This window comes from Brassica rapa, chromosome A05 (assembly GCF_000309985.2).
Source record: "Brassica rapa cultivar Chiifu-401-42 chromosome A05, CAAS_Brap_v3.01, whole genome shotgun sequence".
Lineage (NCBI taxonomy): Eukaryota > Viridiplantae > Streptophyta > Magnoliopsida > Brassicales > Brassicaceae > Brassica > Brassica rapa.
The window spans coordinates 970,717-986,094 of record NC_024799.2 but is presented as its reverse complement, the minus strand read 5'-3'; the positions used below and the strand labels follow the sequence as shown (position 1 = coordinate 986,094).

General features: G+C 37.9%; 5 protein-coding genes and 3 non-coding genes across 9 annotated transcripts; 6 read left to right on the top strand and 2 right to left on the bottom strand.

Annotated features, from left to right (window-relative positions):
• Positions 1–894: 894 nt before the first annotated feature.
• On the top strand, positions 895–2,715 carry LOC103866495 (reticulon-like protein B5). The gene is made up of 4 exons (XM_009144434.3): positions 895–1,153; positions 1,783–1,963; positions 2,035–2,176; positions 2,281–2,715. The coding sequence occupies exons 1-4, from the start codon at positions 958–960 to the stop codon at positions 2,515–2,517; spliced, it is 756 nt and encodes a 251-aa protein (XP_009142682.1). The 5' UTR covers positions 895–957; the 3' UTR covers positions 2,518–2,715.
• A 717-nt stretch (positions 2,716–3,432) lies between these two features.
• LOC117134536 lies at positions 3,433–3,579 on the top strand. Its single transcript, XR_004458722.1, has one exon. It is a non-coding gene; the product is annotated as a small nucleolar RNA snoR145 (small nucleolar RNA).
• A 19-nt stretch (positions 3,580–3,598) lies between these two features.
• On the top strand, positions 3,599–3,741 carry LOC117134531. The gene has a single exon (XR_004458716.1). It is a non-coding gene; the product is annotated as a small nucleolar RNA snoR135 (small nucleolar RNA).
• An 84-nt stretch (positions 3,742–3,825) lies between these two features.
• On the top strand, positions 3,826–3,965 carry LOC117134532. The gene has a single exon (XR_004458717.1). It is a non-coding gene; the product is annotated as a small nucleolar RNA snoR135 (small nucleolar RNA).
• A 267-nt stretch (positions 3,966–4,232) lies between these two features.
• LOC103866494 (U11/U12 small nuclear ribonucleoprotein 59 kDa protein) lies at positions 4,233–6,483 on the bottom strand. Of its 2 annotated transcripts, XM_033292538.1 has the most exons (9): positions 6,237–6,483; positions 5,848–6,163; positions 5,696–5,779; positions 5,561–5,626; positions 5,392–5,464; positions 4,979–5,301; positions 4,862–4,902; positions 4,751–4,772; positions 4,233–4,576 (listed from the first exon to the last, which is right to left on the bottom strand). In XM_033292538.1, exons 1-9 carry the CDS (start codon positions 6,380–6,382, stop codon positions 4,505–4,507), a joined length of 1,143 nt encoding a protein of 380 aa, XP_033148429.1. In that variant the 5' UTR covers positions 6,383–6,483; the 3' UTR covers positions 4,233–4,504. The 2 variants fall into 2 exon arrangements, with proteins under 2 accessions (XP_033148429.1, XP_009142681.1); XM_009144433.3 differs by having other exon boundaries at positions 4,512–4,772.
• Positions 6,484–7,339: 856 nt separating this feature from the next.
• LOC103866493 (delta(8)-fatty-acid desaturase 2) lies at positions 7,340–8,965 on the top strand. Its single transcript, XM_009144432.3, has one exon. It carries the CDS (start codon positions 7,433–7,435, stop codon positions 8,780–8,782), a length of 1,350 nt encoding a protein of 449 aa, XP_009142680.1. The 5' UTR covers positions 7,340–7,432; the 3' UTR covers positions 8,783–8,965.
• A 258-nt stretch (positions 8,966–9,223) lies between these two features.
• Positions 9,224–11,039, top strand: LOC103866492 (protein EFFECTOR OF TRANSCRIPTION 2). The gene is made up of 3 exons (XM_009144431.3): positions 9,224–9,444; positions 9,540–9,890; positions 10,082–11,039. Exons 1-3 carry the CDS (start codon positions 9,334–9,336, stop codon positions 10,976–10,978), a joined length of 1,359 nt encoding a protein of 452 aa, XP_009142679.1. The 5' UTR covers positions 9,224–9,333; the 3' UTR covers positions 10,979–11,039.
• A 245-nt stretch (positions 11,040–11,284) lies between these two features.
• Positions 11,285–14,370, bottom strand: LOC108871956 (protein KRI1 homolog). Its single transcript, XM_018659055.2, has 5 exons — positions 13,881–14,370; positions 13,669–13,800; positions 13,446–13,574; positions 12,908–13,264; positions 11,285–12,827 (listed from the first exon to the last, which is right to left on the bottom strand). Exons 1-5 carry the CDS (start codon positions 14,298–14,300, stop codon positions 12,720–12,722), a joined length of 1,146 nt encoding a protein of 381 aa, XP_018514571.1. The 5' UTR covers positions 14,301–14,370; the 3' UTR covers positions 11,285–12,719.
• Between the last annotated feature and the right edge of the window lie 1,008 nt (positions 14,371–15,378).

Here is a 15,378-nt window from a genome sequence, read left to right as displayed (position 1 = left end):
TATATTATAATAAAGATTGAATCAATATTATAATGAAATAAATTTTGACAAATATAAAAAATGATTTCATATTATAAATACGAATCATGTTAGGATATAATACATCAATTTTGGTTACAATTTGTATCACATCATTTGAATTTCGGTTATACTAGTTTGGTTCGCGAATTATATACGAAGTTAATCCAATTTTTTTTTAAAAAGATAAGAAATAAATATTTATTTATATACAATATAAGATATTAAAGATATATATTTAAAATTTAAATACTTATTTTTAGATATTATTTCAAAATAAATAAATTTGAATATTTAAAGTACATATTTATGTTTCAAATGTTTATACTTGTGACTAGTTTAGACATTCATATCGATTTTCAGATATTTTTCAGATTTTTCAATATTTTAAATTATCTGTTCGGGTTCGGCTGATAACACTTCCTACAAAACTATTTCTGATATTTTTTAAATTTCAGATTAGATATAAATCGAGTTTTTTAGTTCGGGTTTGATTTAGATTTCGGGTTACGAATCTTATGCCCAAATCTACTTTAAAAAAAGAGAAAATACAATTATAGAATTTTTTTCATCAAAATATATTCCGCGCTTTCGTTATACATTTAAAACGAGCGTGAAAAAAATCACGATCTGGTACCGATTACGTCCAGAAAACACTCGTGGTGTCGGTAACATATAATAAAAAAGGTAATGACACGCATGACGCACCATCAGCCGCTCTCCTCCTTTGCGTCGCCTACACGTTCGTCTCTACTTCTCCGTCAACGAAACGTTGACTATATATAAAAATTAAAAAGATACTAACGCCGTTAAACGGTCTCCGAACCAACACGATCGGGTCCCGAACCTCACGCTTCGTGATTATAAAACCTATTATTCACCTCTTCGCTTCTCCTCCTCTCCTTCGTTGAAATTCGAAATCGAGAAAAAAAAAATCAAATGGCGGAAGAGATTGAGAAATCGATGCCGGCGGAGCAATCTCTGATGGACAAGATCTCGGAGAAGATCCACCACCACGACTCGTCGTCCGACTCCGAGTACGAGAAGCCTGATTCGCCGTCGGCTGTGAAGGCGAAGATCTACCGCTTGTTCGGCAGGGAGAAGCCTGTTCACAAGGTCCTCGGCGGTGGAAAGCGTACGAGTCTTTACCTTTTCATTGATTCACATTATCGTTTTGGTTTGTTATGCGTTGATCTGCAATATCAGGGTCCTAGTTACTCGTTTTCCAGATCCGGTTGATGATGATTTGATGCGTGAGAGTAGTTTCCGGTTATTGGGCGGTTAACCGGTTTATTTTGTTAGATCGGTTATTAGGATTCGTTCCCGGTTCGAAATGGGAGCTTAGGGATTTAGGCATTGAAAGGAGGAGAATGTCTTTGTTGAATTGATTTGAGAGCATGAGCTTGGTTTTGATTAGATTGAGATATTTATTTTGCATTTTCAATAAAAACTTAGCTACATAATTTGGATTTGAAAGTATTAATATTATGTTTGAATACTCTAATCTATTTTTGTATGCTTTTTATATATTTATAGTATATTGAATTGATTTAGGCATTAAAAGGAGGAGAATGTCTTTGTTGAATTGAGAGCACGAGCTTGATTTTGATTAGATTAAGAGATTTATGTTGCATTTTGAAAGTATTAATATTATGTTTGAATACTCTAATCTATGTTTGTATGTTTTTTTTATATATATATATAGTATATATTCGCTCATACATTTGTCTTATTTCTTTCTGCGTTCTTAATGAATCTTTGCAGCTGCTGATGTGTTCTTGTGGAGGGATAAAAAGCTGTCAGCTGCAGTTCTCGGTGTGGCGACTGCTATTTGGGTTCTCTTTGAGCTGGTTGAGTATCATTTGTTGAGTCTCTTGTGTCACGTTTCGATTCTTGCTCTTGGAGGCTTGTTTCTGTGGTCCAATGCTCACACTTTCATCAAGAAGTAAGCCTTGATTAATGCCTTTATTGGTGTTTGTTTTCTTTTTCTCATATCCTTGTTTTTATTTTCCTCAGGAGTCCACCTCAAATTCCAGAGATCCATGTTCCAGAGGAGCCTTTCCTTTTGATTGCCTCTTCCCTGAGAAACGAACTAAACCAAGGTTTTGTTATCCTGCGAAGCATTGCCTTAGGCAGGGACCTTAAAAAGTTCCTCATGGTATGTTTACTACTTCCTTGTTACTGACATTTGCAGCCTCGTTAAACAATCTAGAAAATGGTTTTAAGTTCGTAGCACATTTACATTGTTAATGTTGTATTCAGGTTGTTGTTGGTCTATGGATCATCTCGGTGGTGGGGAACTGGTGCAACTTCCTGACTCTGGTGTACATCTGCTTCGTGTTGTTGCACACAGTGCCAATGATGTACGAGAAACACGAGGACAAGGTTGATCCGTTTGCAGAGAAAGCGTTCAAGGAGTTGCACAAACATTACCTTGTGTTCGATGAAAAGGTTGTTTCCAAGATTCCCATTGCTTCCCTCAAGGCTAAGTTGGGTTGAACAGAGACTTATATGTCTGTTTCCTTTTGCTTTTTGGTTTTTATACATTGATCAATGTGGAATTTGGTGGCCATTTTCAGAGTTTTGAACGCTAATGGTCCAAATGTCATGTATCACATTTTGATTGCAACTCAATTTTTTTTTGTATTTTTCTGTTAAAAAAAAACTATTTGCCTTTTTATTATGACTTCTTATGGAGAACACTTGAAACAATCAAAGGTGATTGATTACATTTTGCACTTGTGTATAAACTGACCAAGCCAAACCGAAGAAAAAGCAAATAACCAAAGGTGCCGCAAACATTTCATGATTTGCCGGGTCATCATCAACTACGGGTCGGGACCAATCTGTGATTTATAATTTAGGCCCAATAAGTTACTTGGGCCACAGTCTTTCGTTTCGTTGGAAACAAATCAACAGTCATTGCGTAAAGATGGGCTTGAAGTAAAAGTCCAGATCATAAATATGGGCCTAATCCAACGGCTATGATACGTCGCAGTAGCCCTAATACACGTCTCTATATAAACAGATCTAACGATACAAAAAAACTTCATCAGCTCCTCTTCCTCGCCGCATTCGAATTAGATCTCTTTTTTTTTTTTTTTGTTAACTTTTATTGAAATTTCTTTTCTTTACTTTGAGATGCGATGAAGAGTTAATATCGGAAAAAATAGTTGATCGTTCGCGAGATGAAATCCGATTATATTATGGTTCGTATTCGCTGAGCATTTCTAATTTTTTAAGTGTTAACGAAGGACCTATGGGTGAAACGCTGTAAATTCGATGCGTATTCAAGCCAAGTTTACCTTCGTATAATTCATTATCGGAGATTTTTCGGAATCTGTGGTTTCAATTCCTGATTTCTTTTAATTTTTCGATTAAATTTTCCTTTTTTTTTAATTTAAGATTTAAGAAGAGCGAAGGACCCAGCAGGGAAGCGAGTAATGCTCATGAAATGAGGCTTCTCTAACAAATTTATTTAACCTTCGTAGATTAAGTCTCTCCAAGAGATCGTTGATTATCTGTTGTTATAGGATTGTCGTGAGTTCTTGGTGTAAAGTTTTGATGTGTATGTTTCGAGAAAGCAGGGATAGTGTGTATCGGCCTAGTGCTAACACTGCACTTTGTACGAAAGATTTCCCATGCAAAATTAATTAGGGGCAGATGGGCAGTTGTGATTCACTATCTCTATTGAATAGCTCAACAATCATCTTCCCCACATCGTTGATGATCTGTTATCTGATTGTCGTGAGTTCTTGGTGTATGGTTTTGATATGAATGTTTGAGTCTATAGTATGCTTTTTCGAGAAAGCAGGGATTGTGTGTATCGGCGTAGTGCTAACAATGCACTTTGCACGAAAGATTTCCCTTGCAAAATTTACTAGGCAGATGGGCAGTTGTGATTCATTTCTCTATTGAATAGCTCAACAATCATCTTCCCCACATTTTCTTTTCTTTTTATCCAATTTCCTTTATTCGAATAGTAACAATGTGCGTACTATCATAACTGAATTTACCAAGGCATTGAATGGGAGGTGTGAGAAAGAGAATATATGCTTGAATTTCACTTCCGACAGGACCTTTTTGCCAATTGAACGGAATGTCCAACTCATTTGTATTCCACTGGAAACTTAACCTGGCTAGTGAAGTTTGCATAAATTATTTTCAGCACAAAGTTTAATTCTATTTTCTTTGATTAGTACAGAACTGAAATATATAGAAAGAATTTATTCTTTTGAGGATTGAAGAAATTGTTAATTAGCTGAATATGAACTTATTAACAGAATCATTGTGTGCCCATCGCCAATTATACATTCGATCTACACATCTCATCTACAAAAATGTTTGGAACTTAAACTGATCAAACGAACAGTAATTATCTATGAGGGATTCTAATTTTTACCAGCAAAAATATTTATGGAACTTAAATTAGGAACTAAGACCAATTGCTGGAACATTGTCCCGTCACTTAGAATCCGACCTGCTACTAACTAAAATCACTCTTGGGAGTTTTAACCAGCCATGAAGCCCAAATCTCATTGGCTGGTGGCGATGGCTGTACCCAATGTCCAAATCTCAAGATTTCTCCAGCAACAATGTTTATGGAACTCGAGTTAGCTAAGATTAACATTGTCCTGTCTCCTAGAATCCGACCGGCTACTAACTAAGATCACTCTTTGGAGTTTTTAACAAGACAAGAAGCCCAAATCTCATTAGCTGGTGGTGATGGCTGCACCCAATGTCCAGGAATCCGGCTGTATAGAAAAACAAGAACATTTTCTCAAGAGACAAACATGTAAAAAGGTTGTCTAAAACTGTGAGGAAAAAAAAGAAATGGTATTACCTTCCTCCTGGACTCAGATATGCATCCCAATCTCTTCTGATCTGTAGTTTTAAACCATAACTCAGCTAAATCTTTGGTCTAATAAATAAACTAGATGGAGAGTTAAAGAAAACACACCTCAATAAGTCTACCCATGTCCAAATTGCTTCCGTAGTAGTAGTGATAACACTCCACCGGTAAATTTGACACATTTTCGCAACCACTGTCAAGAGGAGCTTCTATTGACTTTTCACAAGACGCTGCTGCGACATCATTGATTTCTTTATCCATGTCTTTGTTGATGATTTTGTTATCGGTTGTTAGATTAGTGTCTTCCACGGAGGCAATGGCATTCTCTTCGGCCTCTGTATTGGTTACCGACGGAGCTTGGTTCTCCTCTTGCTCCACCGCAGCACGAACGCTCTCGAAGAACTTGTCATCTTCTTCCGGAAGAAAATGACCTGCACAGTATCCATATAACCCGTTTACTGAAGTCCTAATCTGGTAACTGGTATCAGAACTCATTGTACAACTTCAGATCATTGACATACCTTGCTTCTTCAGTTTCTCGATTCTTAGCGAACGCAACTCTTGCATTTCCTCAACGATTAGAGCTAGTTCAAGCTGAAACATTCAAACCATGAGACTGTTTACCGTAACTAAACATAAACCTATCCCCAATTACCACTATAATGTCTAAGATAGCATTAGAAGTCTCACCTCGGGTTCTAATCTCCTTCGCTCTCGTTTCGCCTTGACCTTCTCAATTGCCTTCATCTCATCAACCTGAAAACAGACAGAACCTGTTCAGATACCAACACGAGGAAACCATTTGATCCCTTCACCACTTATTACCTTTCTGTTAGCCATGTCCTTGGCCATTTCCTTTTCCCTCCACTCATCAGCCTCTCGATCAGCTTGTTCAAATCTCTCAGGCTCCTGTAATACAATCAACAACTCAAAATACTACAATACAACCTAAACAGAGCTTTCAATCAAACCCCTACCTTAGCACGCATCTCTGCAACGCACCGTCTCTTCTTCTTCTTCCAAAGTTTATTCCTTTTCGACTTCTTCATCCTACAACTCAATCTCGCCGCCGCAGACTTCTCCTCCCAAGGAGAACTCTCGTCAACAACAAACCTAAAAGGCTCAAGCTGTGCTCTTAACGTAGACATCAAGGAGTTAGCAGCTTCCACTGAAAGCTTCTCCTGCTCTTCCAAATCAACCTTCACACTTTCTACATATCTCCTCAAACACTCTACCCCTTCCATCGAATCTTTACCGTCTTTGATCATCCTCAACGCATCTAGTTCCTTCTCCCTATGAAATTGCATTCAACTAATGAGATTGCAACAACACTCAATCGATTGATAGTGTGTGGGCCTTCGCTTACATTGATTTTGCGAGGTGGATTGTATCTTGGAGGTTTTTGAGCTGATCGGTTATGTTCTTGGTGTTCCAGAACGCACCGCGGCGAGGTGGATCGGGAGGTAGCATCGGAGCCCAGTGGAACGGAGGCTGGTAATTCGCCGGATTCATGTTACCGTTTGAGCTGCACAGCGTAGGTGAGAGCAACGAGGAAAGGATGGTGGAGGAGTTTGTTACACGGAGGAGGTTTCGACGCCGGCAAAAGCAAAGGAAGAGAGCTCTAGAGGGAGAGATGACTTTGGGCTTTCAGAATGGGTATAGATAGGCCCATTTTAAAGAAACATATAATAATAAGCCCAGTTCTCTTAATCTAATTGATTAATAGTTAGTTGCTTATTGGTTGTTGGACCCAAGAAAAAGAGTTGATAACTGCTTTTATTTCAGAAGTTTGGATTTCTATTTTCAAGTTCCAACAAAAATTCATTAATATGAAATTTTCATGGAATCAAGTGAGAAATGTCATGCTATTTTTTCATAAAACTGTTTAGAATAGTGCACGAAACGTTAAGACATAATAATTTTTATAAAGTATAGTATAAAATTATTGATGAACAATATAAAACAGATCAATAATAAAATTGTTTATATACTAATTTTAATAGTTTTTTAATACAATAATAAATGAGTGTTAAAGAAGTTGGTTAAGTTTTTTTAACTTTTTTTTTACCAAAGTTTAGTATACAATTTTCTGCTTTTGGAATTTATTCAGTTGTAGATGACTTGTCACTTTGGAGGATACTCTAAAGTTGCCTTTTGAGTCAACCATAAATAGAAGAAAGTGATAGACCAAACACCACCAACTAATGACAAATAAACTTTGCCAACAGATTATGTAAAAGACAACAGATGATCTGTCAATGGAGATTTTCTTTAATCACCATTCCATTAATTGAACGTTAACGTTAACACAAGGGGAGTTTTACACGCTTAACCATGCAAATCGGTCCTAAAAACAAAACACATAACATGTGTCAAAGATTCGAATTATAGATTCCTAAACAATAATAAACAAACCAAATATATAAGAAAGCACAAAGAACAATTCTAATTCAGAATCTGTAATTTACAAATCCATAGAGAGAAAGGTTTCTCTTACAACCTTTCTCAACTTGGATTCTGTTAATTTCAAGATTCTGATTAAAAACCATCTCTGTTTCAACAATGTCGGAGCAGACAAAGAAGAGATTCATTACAAGCGATGATCTGAAAAAACACAACCAACCCGGAGATTTATGGATCTCAATCCAAGGCAAAGTCTACGACGTCTCCCACTGGGTTAAATCCCACCCCGGAGGCGAAGCAGCGATCCTAAACCTCGCCGGTCAAGACGTCACCGACGCGTTCATCGCTTACCATCCCGGAACCGCATGGCGCCACCTCGAGAACCTCCACAACGGCTACCACGTGAAAGACCACCACGTGTCCGACGTGTCGCGTGACTACCGTCGTTTAGCCGCGGAGTTTTCCAAACGCGGACTCTTCGATAAAAAAGGTCACGTGACTCTTTACACGCTCACGTGCGTCGCTGCCATGCTCGCGGCGGTTGTATACGGTGTTGTTGCATGCACGAGCATATGGGCCCACTTAATATCCGCCGTCTTGCTGGGCCTTCTCTGGATCCAGAGCGCTTACGTGGGACATGACTCTGGTCATTACAACGTGACGTCAACGAAGCCGTGTAATAAACTCGTCCAGCTTCTGTCTGGTAACTGCATCACCGGGATATCGATCGCGTGGTGGAAATGGACGCATAACGCTCACCATATCTCTTGTAACAGCCTTGACCACGATCCTGATCTCCAGCACATCCCTGTCTTAGCCGTCTCGAGCAAGTTCTTTAAGTCGATGACGTCACGTTTCTATGGGAGGAAGTTGACGTTCGATCCACTAGCTCGATTCTTGATCAGCTACCAACACTGGTCGTTTTATCCAATCATGTGTGTGGGGAGAATCAACCTCTTTATCCAAACGTTACTTTTGCTATTCTCGAGACGTCACGTTCCTGATCGAGCCTTGAACATAGCTGGGATTCTTGTTTTCTGGACGTGGTTTCCTCTTTTAGTATCCTTCCTGCCAAACTGGCAAGAGAGGATCATCTTTGTCTTTTTAAGCATGGCCGTCACGGCGATTCAGCACGTTCAGTTCTGTTTAAACCATTTTGCGGCAGATGTTTACACCGGTCCGCCTAATGGGAACGATTGGTTTGAGAAGCAAACAGCTGGTACGCTTGATATATCGTGTAGGTCGTATATGGATTGGTTCTTTGGTGGGTTGCAGTTTCAGCTAGAGCATCATCTGTTCCCTAGGCTACCGCGTTGCCATCTCAGGGGAGTTTCGCCTGTGGTTCAGGAGCTTTGTAAGAAGCATAATCTACCGTACAGGAGTCTTTCTTGGTGGGAGGCTAATGTGTGGACGCTCAGGACTCTGAGGAAAGCGGCGGTTCAAGCTAGAGATGTGACTAATCCTGTGTTGGAGAATTTGCTATGGGAAGCTCTGAATACTCATGGCTAGAAAAAAAAAACTGAACAGTACAGATCGGTTTTGGTTCGGTTTTGCATGGTGGTTAATTTCGTTTGTTATGTACTTTTCTAGTGGAAGAGATGTGTTAAGTTTTGGTTTTTTGATGTAACTCATCATCACTTGATCTCATCAAAAATATGTACTTAATTTCATTTTTGTGATCAGATATTATAATGTTTCTGGCTCCTTTTGGATGTCTTTAGATTACTATATTTCTCAAGCAAAACGTTGAACATGTGTAATTAAATAATACTGTTACCAAACCAAACATGGAATACAGTTTACTAATTGTTCGTTCATAGGGAAAATAAATACTACATTTATGGTAATTATTACGTTCTCAGCATGGACTGCTAGATAATAAGGGAAACCAACCGTCCAGAGAAAGCTTTACCGTTCCAACGGTAACATGACATGACACAACTTCATATAATCAAACCATTCTCTTTACGGAGGGAGACACTTTCTTATCTCAATCTCATCTTCTGGTATTATAAAAAATATAAATAAAAGCTCTGAGAAAAAAAGCCTTACCTTGAATCATGGGAATGGATTTTGGCAACGGCCTTTCCTTTGCCGCCATTGTCCCCACTGTATACAAAAGAGAAGACTATAAGCGTACCAAACACGACGCCGTTTTCTCCAACTGGAAGGTCCTTGACTCCTTTCTATCTCTCTCCGCCTCAGTTTTTGATCTTAATTAGTCTTGTCTGTTTATGAAAGAAGCTGAGACTCTGTAAACACACAGGTTCTGATAGGTTCGGAGGATTGGGAGGATTTCAAGAAGGGGAAAGACGGTGTAGGTAGATACAGAGTCCAGAACTTACCTCGTAAATCTTGTCCTGGTCTGTATGAGCTAGGTGTAGCAGTCATTGACCAAGCCCGAAAGCTTGACTCGGATGATGTTCTCGCTGCGTATCTAGGACAAGCTGAAAGTGTTAGATCTAGGCTTCAGTCTTATGGACGATCCGGTGCTCATTTGCGCACTGTTAACAACAACAACCTTGATGGTTGTTGTGAGTCTCCTCCAGATAAGAAGGCGGGTTTGTTTGAGGACATTTTCATGAAACATGGCTCGGTTGTCTATAGATGGGCTCCGGTAATTTACTATGTCTTCTTATCTTATTTCATCTATTTACTTCTGCTTAATAACTTTGATATCGTGTTAACGGACTTCTAATGTAAAATCAACTGATGATAAGTGTATTGGCATATCTATCTTATATATTAGTTAGGATCATTTTCAACTACATGTAGAGTCTCTAATAACTCGTGTGATTGTTTTGTCAGATGGGGTCTAAGAGGGAAGCTGAGGCAACGGAAGGGATGCTATTGAGCACGTTTGACTATGCGTGGAACAAAGGAAGCAACGGGGAGCGACGCCATCTTGATTTGCTTAACAAGCTTGGTGATCTCGAGTTTATTAGCAACAGAGAGTCCGGGGTATCACGTGTGCTCTTTCCTTTTCTCCGGAACCAAGAGAGAAACCTAAGCTGTGATGTTGTTGTTGGTGAAGAGGAGAAGAGTACTAGTACCAAACTCTCCCGATCCAGACCGCAACCGGTTTCAGACAAATCTGATGAGATCTTCTCAGGTGGTTCTTGTTGTTCTGATTCTGTTTGTGGAGTCCTACTTGAAAACGGGGATTGTTGCAGTAGGAGTCCAGTTAAAGGAAGAAAGAGATGCTTAGAGCATAAAGGGCAGAGAATCTGCCGTGTCTCACCGGTTAAACCACATCCCGAGACTTTCATCACCAGAAGACAAGATTACAACACTGATGTTGTTACAACCTGTGGAGTGATCTTACCAAACATGGAGCCTTGCAGCAAGAGACCTGTTCCAGGAAGAAAACGGTGTGAGGATCATAAAGGCATGAGGATCAACGCTTTCCTCTTTCTTCTTAACCGGACAGACCGTGAGAAAACCGTCAAAGAAGAAGCTTCGAAGCCTAGCTTCTGTGAAGCTACAACGAAGAATGGCGTGCCTTGCACAAGAAGCTCTCCTAAAGGAAGCAAGAGGTGTTGGCAACACAAGGATAAAGAGAACATTCATCCGGTGGTAGCCGCCGAAACACAAGTGACGTGCGGTGTTAAAGTGTTTGATGGATTGGTCTGTGAGAGATCTCCGGTTAAGGGACGTAAAAGATGTGAAGAGCATAAGGGAATGAGAGTCATCATCATGACTTAGGTTAAAGCTCGCCACTAACTGGAATTGTTTGTACTAAACTGGTTTTATTTGTTTGTTGTACCAATTTCTGTACGGAATTAATTATTATTTAGAATTATTTAAATGTAAAATCAGTGACTATATGAAATCACTATCAAATCTATATTGGTAACAACTATAACTTTGAATTTTTTGATTTAAATTTTAAATAGTATATTTTATAATTTTAATTTTGGATATTATTCTTGTATAGTTATTTTCAAAAATTTTAACACAGTAACTATAAAGCTGTAGAAAGTGATTATAGTCAACATATATATATATATATATTAAGATTTTAGACTGTAATATTAGTTTTTTTTTTTTAAATTGGTTTTATTGTTGTAAAGAGAATTGTGATACAGAGCACGCACAAACTATCATCGATCACTTCCACAATTATACAAATGATACGTGGTTATTTTAGTTTGCCTCTATATCATAATAATCCCGAGTCAAATTTGTAATAGTGCTAGTGTGTATATTATAAATGCCATGATAAAATTTTATATTAATGAAATCTGTGAAAATAGTTGCATAGTATTAAAACTTACAATGTGGAATTTTTATTTTCTAAAATTATGAAATCTATGAAATTAGTTGCACAGTATTAAAACTACAACGTGGAATTTTCCCTTTTTCAAATCTCTAGTGTTATGTTACAACTATATATAGGTAGTCAACAATTTCTTATTGGTGCATTTCCGTTATGGGCTATACTAGAAACTTGAAGGCCTAAACCATTATATGATTTTCAAATTTGTGTTGCTTTTCAGAAATTTCGACGGTCTTTATCGTTGAAGTCGACAAGTCTGAGAATGGTTATCCTTAGAGAATTTTGCTGGCCTATCCTCGCGTCGCGCCTTCTCGTCTTATTCCTCTGCAAATACTCTTCTGGCAACTTTTCTTTTAGTTCTCTCCGAGAAAATATGACCACATAAGCCACGTTGGCCCTAGTTTAATCTTCAATCTCCTTCCCGCTTCTTCATTTTCCCCGATGGCATTCCTTGTCCGCTCGCCGGAGATACCCAACGTATCGACAAGAATCTTCTCCGGTTCGAGTTCGAGTGTAAGACATATGAGTTTACGAAGAGGATGGTTACGGTTTCAGCTAGAGAAGACTGCGAGATTAGTACAAAGAAAGAAGAAAATAATCAGAACTACTACGTGAATATGGGTCACGCCGTTAGATGTCTCAGAGAGGAGCTTCCTTCCTTGTTCTACAAGGAGCCCAACCTTGACATTTAAGGGGTGTTAGTGAGAGTAATATTTATATAGAATTTGTTGATTTTGAAAATTGAGAGATTTATTAAATTTGGAAAGAATTATAGAAAATTTTGTATACTGTGAAATTCTATGAAAATACATTGATATAATGATTCTAAGAATCTAAGGTATATAAATAATATTTTCAAAATCTTATGTTATGAGTTAAATGCTGAAAAATACAACTCTCAATAACCCCAACTTTAATAGCTTTAAATAATCATTAAAATCTAGATTTTTTGAATAACAAAAGATTGTGTATAGAATTACTAAATCAGGAAACTAATAACACTAAATTTAATGAAAATGTGAGAATGTGTAAACTAATAACACTAAATTCTATAAATTCTAACAATCATAGTAAATCTAATTCTCACTAACACCCCTAAAGATTCTCGTTTATTTTTCTTTCTAGAAAGGACATTTAAGTTAAAATGAAGGATCATAAATAATGAGATTAAATATCAGAGAGATCCTTTTTCAAGTTAAACTTTGTTGTCCTTGGCTTCTTACTTATGCATGGTACCAACTTCAACTTGCTAGTCTTGGTTTTGCATTCTTCCTTCTGAATATAAGAAAAAGCCAAGTTTTAATATACATTATTGAAACGTAGAGAAGCAGTAGAAATAAGGATCACGCACTAACCTTCTTGCTACCGCCGTCATATATGGGAACTTGATAGGTAGCTTCATCGATGGAAATTTGATTCATCAACGTATCGTCGTCGTCTTCCTCGTCCTCTTCTTCTTCGTCCTCTTCTTCTTCTTCTTCTGCTTCTTCTCCTTCGTCTGCTTCTTTGTCTGGGATAAATGTGTAGATGGCGCGAAAGAGTTCTTCTGATCCAATAGTGCCCCTACGCAGATACTCGGACTCGTTCAACAAGTCGAACCTTCTGCAAGATAATTCGGTGCTAACCATCTGGACCAGTTCCTTTTTTGATTTCGAGTCGACATATTGGACCACCATGTCTTGGAGTGGCTGAAGTTTCTCAGCTTTGGCCACCTATTGAAGAAAGAGAGAGAGAGGGTGAATCAGAGTATTACTAATTCCACAAATAATTAGATAGATAGAATACAAAGAAAATCATTCGCATAATGTTGTGTTCATTTATTTTGATTCCACCAGTTAAAGCCATAATCAATATATATATAAAAAACAATCAAAATATTCAAGTCAGACTGACCTTGAAAATTTTGATGAGAGACTTGAGGTTTTGGCTATGGATTTCATGGGAAAGTTGGTTACTTGACTTAGAGAGGATATGGTTGCGTGCAGCTTTGCGCACATTCTCATAACCAATGTACTCAGCCACCTTAAAAGTAATTAAGAATGAAATTAGAGAGAGAGAGAGAGAGAGGACTTAGATAGTACAATTTATTGAGGATTAAAGATCAAGGAGGACGAACCTTGATCAACTTGATCAAACTAGGCAAATCTTTGTTGACAATCATCTGGGAGAACTCTTCTTGTGGTTTCTTTACAAGGGGGAGCACCGCAGAGAACAGCTTCTCGGGATTTTTCAGATAAAAACGAGCAAACTACACACACACAAAAAAAAAAATATAGTAATTGAGTTCTCAATCACACATAATCTGAATTAAAAAAAAATTAAAAATACCTTGATAATTTTGAGGAGAGACTTGAGTTCTTCATTGCGTACCATATAAGATATCTCTTCTTCTGATTTGTCTTCCACATAGTGGAGGATAAAAGCGTCCAGTGACTCAAAATTCAGAAAATCAGCCGTCCCGACAAGGTGGAAGAGACCGATCAAGCTTTCGCCGTGTAGGAGCTCGTCATACATCCACCTCTCCGAGCAAGTGCCATCACTGATCCTCACGCAGTATGTTAAAATCTTCTTGAAGGCTGTGCTTCTCACGAAGTACATCTCCACCGGCTCAGGTATCCTATGGAATCCTTCCATTGGAACCATCTTATTGAACAACTCCCATGTCTTGCGATCAACTTCTACAGCCTTCTTATCACTGCAAATACACTTGACTGTATTACTGTTATTAGAATCATCATCCACCGCCATTGGACCTTTTGATAAGGTAGCAGAAACGTAGATTTTCTTTTTAGGTTATGCGGCTGACAAGTACACAAGAGAAAGAATTATTATATACCAGTTAGGGCACAATTATAGCAGGATATTAAAGGGGTTTTTAACCCTTGGACCCCACACAAAACATAAAACCCGGTCTGAAAAGTCTTAGATAAGGATAGATTGTTGTTGGTTCTTTGCACTGTTCGCGGGTTCCACCAATATTGACGGCCTGTAATTGGTGCGTTTTTTAATTTTTTTTAATTAAATAAAAAAAAATAAAAAAATAATTAAGAAATTACAATGTGAGTTTTAGGGATACTACTGCTCTTAATATTTTCTTCTTTTCAAGCCCATTTTGAAGCCGAACATTAGACTTTTAATATTACCAATTTTAATTGGTTCTATTTTTACTGTGATACTAAAACATAAAAGGTGGTGGGCTCGTAACTCATAATCACATTATTTATGGATTCCATTTGCAAGACTCGCTACGTGCAACTGTTTGAGAATGAAACGAGACCTACAATTCATTAATATATGTTCCGGTGGATTTTAATTTGTCCGAATGATCAAACTTTGAAATTATTGTATGTCAAAAACAAATTTGACTGAATGAGCATCGCTCGTATGTCCGTTTCAAGATAGAACCATACTGATAGTTCCAATTGTAATTGGTAATTATGCGTGTGTGTGTTGATGTCAAAATTTTACGGCCAATGCAGCCTCTTTATCCGTCTAAATCCACTGTTGCCCCTCGAGGCAGCCAATCCGTGTGTCCGTGACGGTAGTGTTGGTTACACAACATAAGAAATTAAGAATAGCTCTAGATCTCGACAAACGAGCAATGGTATTATTAGTTCCAACGTGAGAAAAAAAAACTAATTGGAAAGAAGATATTAAGATGCTATTTTCCATGACGCAAAGCTAGGCATCGTATTGCACAAATTCGAGCTAAATTTACAGGCGATGAAAATCTCCTAGAAGACCCATCAACACAGGATTCAAGCTTTTTGTTTGACAAATATTATTGCATAACAAAAAAAGTTAGACCCAAATACCATTGTTAATG

Coding starts and splice junctions, on each gene's coding strand:
- LOC103866492 (XM_009144431.3), top strand. CDS start 9,334: ATGGGAATGGATTTTGGCAACGGCCTTTCCTTTGCCGCCATTGTCCCC. Junction 9,445..9,539: donor CCGTTTTCTCCAACTGGAAG/GTCCTTGACTCC, acceptor GTAAACACACAG/GTTCTGATAGGTTCGGAGGA. Junction 9,891..10,081: donor TTGTCTATAGATGGGCTCCG/GTAATTTACTAT, acceptor TTGTTTTGTCAG/ATGGGGTCTAAGAGGGAAGC.
- LOC108871956 (XM_018659055.2), bottom strand. CDS start 14,300: ATGGCGGTGGATGATGATTCTAATAACAGTAATACAGTCAAGTGTATT. Junction 13,801..13,880: donor CTCTCCTCAAAATTATCAAG/GTATTTTTAATT, acceptor GTGTGTGTGTAG/TTTGCTCGTTTTTATCTGAA. Junction 13,265..13,445: donor CTCTCATCAAAATTTTCAAG/GTCAGTCTGACT, acceptor TTTCTTCAATAG/GTGGCCAAAGCTGAGAAACT.
- LOC103866494 (XM_033292538.1), bottom strand. CDS start 6,382: ATGAATCCGGCGAATTACCAGCCTCCGTTCCACTGGGCTCCGATGCTA. Junction 5,465..5,560: donor GAAGGAGATTAGAACCCGAG/GTGAGACTTCTA, acceptor TGAATGTTTCAG/CTTGAACTAGCTCTAATCGT. Junction 5,302..5,391: donor CGAGAAACTGAAGAAGCAAG/GTATGTCAATGA, acceptor GATACTGTGCAG/GTCATTTTCTTCCGGAAGAA.
- LOC103866495 (XM_009144434.3), top strand. CDS start 958: ATGGCGGAAGAGATTGAGAAATCGATGCCGGCGGAGCAATCTCTGATG. Junction 1,154..1,782: donor GGTCCTCGGCGGTGGAAAGC/GTACGAGTCTTT, acceptor GAATCTTTGCAG/CTGCTGATGTGTTCTTGTGG. Junction 2,177..2,280: donor ACCTTAAAAAGTTCCTCATG/GTATGTTTACTA, acceptor TGTTGTATTCAG/GTTGTTGTTGGTCTATGGAT.
- LOC103866493 (XM_009144432.3), top strand. CDS start 7,433: ATGTCGGAGCAGACAAAGAAGAGATTCATTACAAGCGATGATCTGAAA.